The sequence below is a fragment of the Melospiza melodia genome, chromosome 2 (genome assembly GCF_035770615.1).
Source record: "Melospiza melodia melodia isolate bMelMel2 chromosome 2, bMelMel2.pri, whole genome shotgun sequence".
Classification (NCBI taxonomy): domain Eukaryota; kingdom Metazoa; phylum Chordata; class Aves; order Passeriformes; family Passerellidae; genus Melospiza; species Melospiza melodia.
The window spans coordinates 143770617-143780435 of NC_086195.1; the positions used below are offsets into that span (position 1 = coordinate 143770617).

General features: G+C 57.4%; 2 protein-coding genes across 2 annotated transcripts in view; both read left to right on the plus strand.

The window, feature by feature from the left end:
- C2CD3 (C2 domain containing 3 centriole elongation regulator) overlaps positions 1 to 5230 on the plus strand; it is a 36624-nt gene extending 31394 nt beyond the window's left edge. The window contains 2 exon segments of the mRNA XM_063150276.1: positions 4552 to 4753; positions 4756 to 5230. Of these exon segments, the coding sequence (XP_063006346.1) occupies positions 4552 to 4753; positions 4756 to 4838 (285 nt within the window). The 3' untranslated portion in view covers positions 4839 to 5230.
- Positions 5231 to 6615: 1385 nt separating this feature from the next.
- LOC134414957 (putative mitochondrial transporter UCP3) lies at positions 6616 to 8938 on the plus strand. Its single transcript, XM_063150275.1, has 7 exons — positions 6616 to 6674; positions 6987 to 7125; positions 7238 to 7448; positions 7634 to 7831; positions 7986 to 8087; positions 8171 to 8351; positions 8500 to 8938. The coding sequence occupies exons 2-7, from the start codon at positions 7000 to 7002 to the stop codon at positions 8603 to 8605; spliced, it is 924 nt and encodes a 307-aa protein (XP_063006345.1). The 5' UTR covers positions 6616 to 6674; positions 6987 to 6999; the 3' UTR covers positions 8606 to 8938.
- The last annotated feature ends 881 nt before the right edge of the window (positions 8939 to 9819 follow it).

Consider the following 9819-nt stretch of genomic DNA (forward strand, 5'->3'; position numbering starts at 1 on the left):
CTCCTGCAGGAAAGCTGTGGATTGCTGAGGTTTTGCTTTTTTTAAATGTTCATAAGGGCTTATTTACTGTCAGAGGTTTGTCGCTCCAACATCTACATATTTATCTTAATTTCAGTTCATAAAGAGGGGGTATAAAAAGAGACTTTTTACACAGGCATATAGTGATGGGATACGGGGAAACAATTTTAAACTAAAAGAGGGGAGATTTGGATTGGATATTGGGAAGTTTTTCCCTGTGAGGGTGGAGAGGCCCTGGCAGAGGGTGCCCAGAGAAGCTGTGGCTGCCCCTGGATCCCTGGAAATGTTCCAGGCCAAGCTGGATGGGGCTTGGAGCAGCCTGGGACAGTGGAAGGTGTTCCTGCTCATGGGACAAGATAATGAGCTAAGCTTTAAGGTCCCTTCCCGCCCAAACCATTCTGGAATTCCTGATCCTTTTCCAGCCCCAGCTCTGTGTGGATCTGGGTGTGCAGCAGCTGGGCTGTTTGTTTACCACTCCCAGATAGGGTGATGCTTTTCTTCCTCTCTGTGTGACCTCTGAAACAAACACTTCAAGGGACATTTATGTCACTGGGAACAGATTGCCTGATGAATCAAAACAGACTCAGGCTCTGACAGCTCTGAAGTCACAGAAACCTCTGGTTTAATACTAATACCAGCTTTCCTTGAATTCCCTCTCTGCAGCTCTGAGCTGAGCGGCTGGGACTACAGCCCTGCAAATTATTACTAATTAGGTAAAATGTTAGCAAGGCACTATTAGGATATTTTGGTCTTAAAGCACTTAATTTGAGGATTGGCTGATACTAATCCTTTGCTGCAGCACTTGTGGGATGTGTGAGACAGGATTTGGTTGTGCCTTGTTCATCACATTCCCTCTGTGAAGAACCAGTTTTTCACTGCTGCCAATACATAGAGTTCAGAAAAAAATGCTTCCTCATAGTTTTTTTTTTTAGTTAGGGACATCAGCTTCTAAATGTGGCTGTGGTTTGGTTGTGCACAGGTCAGCAAACAGGCTGACACCCGAGCTGTGCTCTGGTCACAGCAGGGCCCTGTCTCACTTGGCAGCTGGCAGACGTCCCTGCTGGCCTTCCAGGGCCCTGCCACCTCTCCCTGGCTGCTCTGGCTCCTGCTCTCCCAGCTCCTTCCTGGAGTGACACAGCAGTGCTGAGCTGTGGAGCTGGGCAGCCCGAGCACAGGGGCTGGCAGCATTTGGGACAGAAGCATTATCCCAGCTCCTGCTGAGAGAGCACAGGGCCCTGAGGTCAGGCTGCAGCAGGTCAGGCTCAGCCTGGATGCTGTGACACCTCCCAGGGATCAGAGTTTTGTAGAGCCTCACAAAGCCTCTTTGTTTTTTCCTTCTTTTCTCCATGACATCAAACTAATGCTTCCCATTCTTGGGGTTCTTCCCGGCTCTTTCTTCCACACACTGGGGCTTAGAGGATAGGTTTGAAAAATCAGAGCATGGATAAACTCTTCCATAAAATGCCAGAATCCCAGAATGGTTTGAGTGGGAAAGAACCTCAAGATCCTCTTGTCCCACCCCCTGCCATAGGCAGGGACACCTTCCAGCGTCCCAGGTGCTCCGAGCCCTGTCCAGCCTGGCCTTGGACACTTGCAGGGATCCAGGGGCAGCCACAGCTGCTCTGGGCACCCTGTGCCAGGGCCTGCCCACCCTCACAGGGAGGAATTTCTTCCCAGTATCCCATCTAGCCTTGCCCTCTGGCAGTGGGAAGCCATTCCCCTTGTCCTGGCACTCCAGGCCCTTGGCTAAGTCCCTCTCCAAATGCAGTGATATTTTTCCTGCCTTACCTCTAGGAATATTCCAACAGGATAAGAAACTTACATGGAAACCAGTTTTACTCAGAATAATTCATATTTGTGTATACATAGACTTACCTTCAGTGTGAATTAGAAATAACACAGCCTTGGGCAGATTCACAAAAACAGCATTTATCCAAAAATGCCAACGGCAGCAGCAGCCAGAAAAATCCTTTCTTGGTTGTGTTGTTTCTTCTTGACCTGCTGGATCTTTGTGATTTCCTTGCTGGAAAGCAGGATCAGGTGGCAGTGCCAGGGTGGGTTGTGGCCTGTTAATACAGATCTGTTCACCCTCCATCCCTGGGCACAAACCCACTGAGCCACAGGGCTGAAACGTCCTCTGCCCCCAAGCCTGGAATTCCCTGACCTTGGGAGAGGCCGTGCCCCGCACCGTGGATCCATGTGTAACTCATGGATCTGCTCTAGCCCAGCCTCAGGCACTCAGTAATCCCTGGCTGGCTCCAGTGCCATTCCTGCAGGGAGCAGAGTGCAGCGTGACCCGCGGCACACGTGTGCCCTTTCCTCCTGCATCTTCCCAAGGAACACGTGTGCTTCCTGGCTGAGCCCCAGGCACTTGGAGCTGACAGACAGACAGGAGGACACCTGGGATGGGCACTGGCCTGAGCCTGTTCCTGGGCTGAGGAGTGCTGTAAACACGACATCTCAGATGTGTGCTCTGGAAACTATGCAGCAGGATCAGACTGGCAGCCAGAATCTGCCTGTGAGGTGGGTCGGAGGAAGGTTTGATGTCCAAAAAAAGAGCAAGGGAGCTGGGGAAGGGGCTGGAGCACCAGGAGGGGCTGAGGGAGCTGGGAAGGGGCTCAGCCTGGAGCCCAGTAAGAACAGGAAGTGTTTTAAAGTGTTTTGCCCGCAGGGTCCTGGTGCTGTTTCTCTTGAGCATTTTAGGGATATTAGATGTTAGGATGGAATTTTTGACTCTGAGAGTGGGCAGGCCCTGGCACAGGTGCCCAGAGCAGCTGTGGCTGCCCCTGGATCCCTGGCAGTGCCCAAGGCCAGGCTGGACAGGGCTTGGAGCAGCCTGGGGCAGTGGAAGGTGTCCCTGCCATGGCAGGGGTGGCACTGGATGGGCTCTAAGGTCCTTCCCCACCCAAACCATTCTTGGTTCTGTTCCTTACATTGGAAATAGGAGCTGCTGGCTCTCCATCCCTGGCTTTGCAGGACACGTGGGATATGGGAAAGGGGAGCAGTGGGAGGCAGGAAATGCAGTTTCATGCACCTTTGAAAAGGGGTTAGTTGGCAGACTGGGGGAGTTTCCTAGAGAGATGCTTTCAGATGCTGTGCAGAGCTCAGGGATCAGCCCAGAGCCTGCTCACTGCCCCTCTCCAGCCACTCCTGACCGTTGGGCTGTTCCTTGGACAGCTGGGCAGAAAACAGCATGGGACCAATGAGCTGCTGTCCTGTCTCTGGACAGCCCTGTCCAGGGGAGGTGCTTTGCCCAGCAAGCAGCTCGTTCTGCTGGTTTTTAAGCTTCTTCTGTGGCCAGGTCTGCATTTAATCTCTCTTGGCTCCTTGTATTTTGGTTTAGGAAATTGATCCTGGAGAATTGTTAGGAAGAGCAAAGCAAGAGTTCTCCTCATAATCATGTCTGTTATTTCAGTGCAATAAGAAGGGGAAGTGGTTTAAAGTATTTTACCTGCAGGCTGTAATGCACGGGTTACCAAACACAAGGACTCTCCTATTCCTGAAAAAGCCATTTCCCTCTCCAGACAGTGCATCTCAAAGTGCACCACAGCAGGGTCCTGGTGCCATTTCTTGGGAGGGAGCTGGGCACCTCAGGAGACCTTTCCAAGGCTCAGGGAGACAGCCCAGGGATGTAGGTGAAAGGCCAGCTTGGCAGATCAGTTTTCCAAAAGACATTCCTGGCCCCCCAGCTTCCTCCCTTAAAGGCTCCTGAAGCAGGATTGCTTTGCTCAGTGCTCCACAGGCACAGCCCAGCTCCAAACTAGCTGGGGGGAGTTGTGGTTTTTTGTGTGCTGAAATTACTCAGGAGCACCAGGGACACAGCCAGGCTGCTGGCAGGGCACAGAGGAGATGATACTGGTTAAGCCAGGGCTTTTCCTCTCCTGGGCTGCTGCCTTGGGGTCCCTGCAGGCACCTGAGCCTGGCCCATCCATTTATCATGGAATCACATTGGTGGTTTGGGCTGGGAGGGACCTTAAAGCTGATCCAGCCCCATCCCTTGCCATGGCTTCCAGGTGCTCCAAGCCCCATTCAGCCTGGCTTTGGGCACTTTTAGGGATCCAGGGGCAGCCACAGCTTCTCTGGGCACCCTGTGCCAGGGCTTCATCACCCTCATAGGGAAGAATTTCTTCCCAATATCTAATCTAAATCTCTCCTCTTTTAGTTTAAACCCCTTCTCTGCCTTGTCCTGTCAGCAGGCTTAGGATTTGTTGTTGACAGAGCATTGCCTCTCCTCTGTGATATTTGGTCTTCAGGGTTCTGGAAATGATAAAGTAAAACAATAATGGAAAGCCAAAATGCAGTCAGGTCCCAGTGACTACAGCACTGGCATTCCTTTGGCTTTGTGCGGGGAGGCTTTGGCCAGGGGTGGGCACCCACAAGGTCACACACCAGAGCCCCATTCTGGGTTCAGATCATCTCTTTCTCCTTGGGGTGGTTTTCCTGTGTATCCACCTTGCCACCCTCTGCCCAGCCCTGTGGTTTGCCACGACTGAAGGCAGAGCTCTGACCCTGGTGCCTCTCTCCCCAGGGCAGGAGCGGAGCGGTGCCTGCAGGGATTCCCTACCGGAGAGCGGCTCGGCCCAGGCCCAGCCCGCAGCTCTCGCAGGAGGAGGCCAAGAGGATCGCCAGGATCTTCTCTGCTCAGCTCTCCACGAAGGAATAGTGCTGCCCAGAGACCCTGCACAGCACAGCTTCCTCACCAGGCACGGGCAAAGGCAGAGCCCCCCAGGGAAGGGGAGTGGAGGCCACAGCCTTCAGGCTCTGCTTTTAGTTTGCCTCATTGGCTTGTTAATTGGAGTCCCCTGTTTAGAAGGGCTTAAAGCCTGTGGCACCCACAGGGAGCTGTGTCCTGTAGGGGCAGGTCCCCAGTGAGACACACCCCTGTGGGTAACCCATAACCTGTTATCTGCTCTCCAACTAGTCCAGTTTTAGGATTTATTCCTGTCAAATAGCCCTTTCAAAAATAGTTGGTGGGCAGCACAATTCTCTGTTTCCTCAGGTGCCCAAAGTGCTTGTGTGAACACAGACCGAGGGCACATAAAATCTGGTGGGTGTACAAAAGAGGGTGACTAGAAAGATGAGACTTTTATATTTATATTTAAATTATTTTTGTACACCTTTCAGAGAACAGACTTTGATGCCAGCAGAGCTCAGTTATTTTTGTACTGCTCTCTCCAGTGTTTGTTTCAATAAAATTCCAGTTTTCTTGTCAGCCTGTGCAAAGTGTCCCTATGACAGGGCAGGAACCTTTCCTCAACAGTAGACAGGAGTCTCTCCCACATGAGCTCCAGGTCAGAGAAATGCTGCTGGAAGCTGGGGTGGCCAGGGGCACATGGAAAGAGCAGGGCTTTGCCAAGGAGTCGAGTGTCACCCTGCAGCACAGCCCCATGTGGGCCAAGTCACTTCCAATCTGAGCTGCTTTTCAAGCCACGTCTGGAATTCAGGATTTCAGCAGCCAAAGGATCAGCATTCCCTTTTTTCTCCCACTTCTGCAGCATTGTTTTTCCCAGGGACACCCTGAACGCGTCAGTCACTGCTGGCACAGCTTGCCTTGTGCTTGTGGCCCCTTCCCCTGCCCTTGCTGGTGGGGATGGAAGGCAAAGGCACCCAGTGTCCCCTGGAAGGACAGGAGTGACGTGCAGGCTGCTTTCTCCTGGTGGCATCCCAAAAAAGCCTCGGGCAGGCTGCCAGCTGGGCTGGGCTGACTGCCATAGAGGAGGTCACAGCACTGACCCCGAGCTGTTTCTTGGGCATGAGGTAAACACGTTTTCCTTTCAGCTTTGGGTCAGCCCTGGAGCCGGGCAGGAAAAACAAGGCAGGAGCCAGCTGGAGAGGGGTGTTGGTGCCAGGCAGCTTTGGTCTGGAGCCCGAGGGATGGGGCAAAGGTGGCTCCAGGTGTCAGGACCTTGTGCACAGTGAGCTCAGGTGTGAGTGTGGAGGCTCAGAGCACATCCTGAGGGACCCTTCTGCATGTGGGGCTAACGAGCACCAAGGGTTAAACACACTGAGTTTTTAAAAAAGGAGGGAAAGGGGCCTTTTCTCACTCCACCTTGGCCTCCAGCCCTCCTGTCCTGAGCCCAGCCCTAGTGCCCATCCACACTCTGAGGGTGCCATGGATTTGGTGATGGATTACACCCCAAGGTGCTCACCCAGCCCCAGCTCCATGGGAGCTTGGGAACGCGTTCCACCATGCAGGGGCAATCCTGCTGGGAGCTCAGCAGCTCTCTGGGATGGATTGAGGTTCATGGTTTGTGTTGGGCAAAGGGATCCAGCCTGCCCTGCACAAAGAGCTCAGTGCTGCGCTGCCCCCAAACCACTTGGTAAGCTTTGGGGTGAGGGTTTTCTGCATCTCGTCCTTCCCAGAGTGTTTTAGGGTAAAAACCAACATTCCTCCACAGTGCAATGCAGGGGGTCTGGGCAGGGCCCCCCTCCCCATGCCTGAGCCCCGGGAGGGGGCAGAGGGCTGAGGCAGCCACCTCACTGGGGTGCCAGGTGACCCAGTGCCATCAAGTGAAATGCCACCAGGGGGACACTGTTTTCCTGTCACCCGATCCTGGCTGCTGAAATGCCCTGGGTGCTATATAAGGGTGGGGCCAGAGGCCGGCTCTCAGGCACTGCCTGTGCAAGGCAGGAGCTGGAACACCGAGGTCCCCACGGTGAGGGCACGGAGGGACGTGGCTTGGGCAGGTCACTCGGGGGAGATGATCTCACCCAGCATCCCCTGTGTGGCTGGGGTGGGATGGGGAAGGGTGGGCATTGGTGATCCCATGCTGAGCAAGCCCCGTGCCTCAGTTTCCCTGCGGTAGAAGGGAGCAGACAGGGCAGGATATGGATTTTGGGACTAACCAAAGGCACCAAGAGCCACCACGGCACACCATCGTCACCTCGGTCGCCGAATAGGACAGCCACGTGAAGCCCTGTCCTGACGCACCCTGCCGGCTCCCCCACAAACCCTCCTCTCCTTCCAGCCCCTGTGCCACCATGGTGGGTCTGAAGCCCCCCGAGGTGCCCCCGCCGGCCACCGTGAAGTTCGTGAGCGCGGGGATGGCGGGCTGCATCGCCGACCTGTGCACCTTCCCCCTGGACACGGCCAAGGTGCGCCTGCAGGTACGATCCAAACCCCGGGCAGAGGGAGCAACCTGACCTGGGACTGCCCCACCCGGAGCTGGGCACACCTGGCGGGGAGCAGAGGGTGGGGTGACACAGTGGGCACCCACAGATCCAGGGCGAGGTGAGGATCCCCCGCACGGTCAGCTCAGTGGAGTACCGGGGCGTTCTGGGCACGCTGAGCACCATGGTGAGGACGGAGGGAGCGCGCAGCCTCTACAGCGGGCTGGCCGCCGGGCTGCAGCGCCAGATGAGCTTCGCCTCCATCCGCATCGGCCTCTACGACTCTGTGAAGCAGCTCTACACGCCCAAGGGCGCTGAGAGTGAGTGTCCCCGAATTCCCTGTGCACCCCCTTCCTGAGGCACTGCCCTTTCCAGAGAGGAACTCACCCTGGGGGCACAGCTCCCCGAGATGCCCCTGTGCAGCACCACAGGCCGCTCACCCCGGGGTCCCTGTGGGGCTGGGTGTCCCTGAGGGGCCGGGAGTCCCGATACCCGTCTTCTGCAGACACAAGCATGGCTACGCGGCTCCTGGCCGGCTGCACCACGGGCGCCGTGGCTGTGGCCTGCGCCCAGCCCACCGACGTTGTCAAGGTGCGGTTCCAGGCCAGCGGGGCCCAGTGGGACAGCCCTCGGCGCTACAGCGGCACCGTGGATGCCTACCGCACCATCGCCAGGGAGGAGGGCGTGCGCGGGCTCTGGAGAGGTGCGCCTGGGCAAGGGATTGGCCTGGGAAAGGGATGGAAATGACGATGAGGAAGGGCAGAAGGACGGGGGCAGCCGGGCTGGGGCACCTGCCCAGGATGCTCCAGTCGGGGCTGTGAGCAGCGGTCCCAACGCCACCACCCTCCTTCCCCCAGGGACGCTGCCCAACATCGCCCGCAATGCCATCATCAACTGCGGCGAGCTCGTCACCTACGACCTGCTCAAGGACGCGCTGCTGCGGGCGCAGCTCATGACAGGTGAGCACGGCACAGGGAGGGGACACGGCCGGGCGCCACCCCTGTCCCTGCAGCGTCCAAGCCCCGACTCTGCCCACCCTCAGACAACGTCCCGTGCCACTTCGTGGCCGCCTTCGGCGCCGGGTTCTGTGCCACGGTGGTGGCGTCGCCGGTGGACGTGGTGAAGACGCGGTACATGAACGCCAGCCCCGGGCAGTACCGCAATGCCCTGAGCTGCCTGCTGGCCCTGCTCATGCAGGACGGCCCCGCCGGCCTCTACAAGGGGTGAGTTCAGCTCCTGCGAACCGGCTGCGGTCACTGCCCGGGCCGCGGCACGGAGCCCCAAACACCCCGACCCGCGGGCAGGATCTGGGGGATCCCCGCTCTGGGGATGTCCTCGCACGTCCCCTGAGCCCCGCTTGTGCCGGCACAGCTTCGTCCCGTCCTTCCTGCGGCTGGGCTCCTGGAACGTGGTGATGTTCGTGTCCTACGAGCAGCTGCAGCGTCTGATGGTGCTGGCACGGCCGGCGCTGGCCTGAGCCCCCGGCGCCCCGGGCCGCCCGGCGAGGCTCACATCGATTACATTAATCGCATCCATTCTATTCATTGCCGGAGCGCCGGGGAGCAGCGGAGCCACGGGCCCGGGGAGGGATGCGAAGAACGCGAGGAGGAGGATGCTGCAGGAGGAGAAGCGCGGGAGAACAGAGGCTTTCGGAGAAGAGTTTTGACGGACGGAGGAAAAAATGTTTGTTGGCTTTGCCGCCGGGAAGAGCAGCGCTTCCCGAGGGCGGTGGTGTGTGCAGGCGGGACCAAGCTGAGGGCCAGGGAATTCCCGTTGTTCCTCATTGGCGCTTCCAATAAATCGCCCCTATGGGGTCTGATCACAGCGTGGCTCAGGGTTTCTTTGCCTTTTTGGGGTGTTCAGGGTCATTGTCCAGCTCTACGTGTGACACTAGTCCAGCACATTCTCTATCACTGCCGGTGCACTGAACAACTTCCCACTGATCTTTGATTATTCGGGTCATTGTCACAATCACCAACAGCAGCTCCACCTTCTGCCCTGCCGAGGCAGCAGGTCCTTTACCCACGGCAATCTCTCTAAAGCCTCAAATGGTCTCGTTATAGGACAGTGAAGATGTACATCCTGAGCAGGAGCGGACACAGAATTCCCTTTCCCTGTTTCCCAAGCATAAAACACTGGGAATTGCTTTCTCCCCATGGGTAACTGGCAGGAACAAGGTTCCCTCTGCTGTCACTCCATCTTTAGCACCCTCATTTGTCACAGACACTCAGCTCTATTTCAGGGACTCCCGTCAGACACCTGCTGGCTGTGATCAGAAGCAATTCCCCAGGCGGGTTTTACCCCCGGGAGCAGCAGGAATGACCGAGGACAGCTGCTGTCCCGGGACAAGGCGGCCGGGCTGCGGTTCCGTGCCCAGCCCCGTGCCCGCCCTGTCCCTGTACCGGGATCGGGACAGTTCCCCTGGCTCGGGCAGGGACGGTGCCCTCGGGTGCCGCCGGAGGGGACAGGGGCGCGCAGGGGTCCCCCGGGCGGGTGGCGCCCCCAGGGCCGTGTGTGCTGTGGCACTGCTGCCGGAGCCGCTGCCGGGCGGGACGGGTCTGTGCCGGCACTCGCGGCTCGCTGCGATCGCGTTCCATGGAGCGAAACCCGCGCCGCGCCCCAGCTGCGGTGTGATGGGATGGGCTCCGCTCTCGGGAGGCAGCGGGACGGGGGTCCCTGTGCCACCCCACG

Coding starts and splice junctions, on each gene's coding strand:
- LOC134414957 (XM_063150275.1), top strand. CDS start 7,000: ATGGTGGGTCTGAAGCCCCCCGAGGTGCCCCCGCCGGCCACCGTGAAG. Junction 7,449..7,633: donor CACGCCCAAGGGCGCTGAGA/GTGAGTGTCCCC, acceptor CGTCTTCTGCAG/ACACAAGCATGGCTACGCGG. Junction 7,832..7,985: donor CGTGCGCGGGCTCTGGAGAG/GTGCGCCTGGGC, acceptor TCCTTCCCCCAG/GGACGCTGCCCAACATCGCC.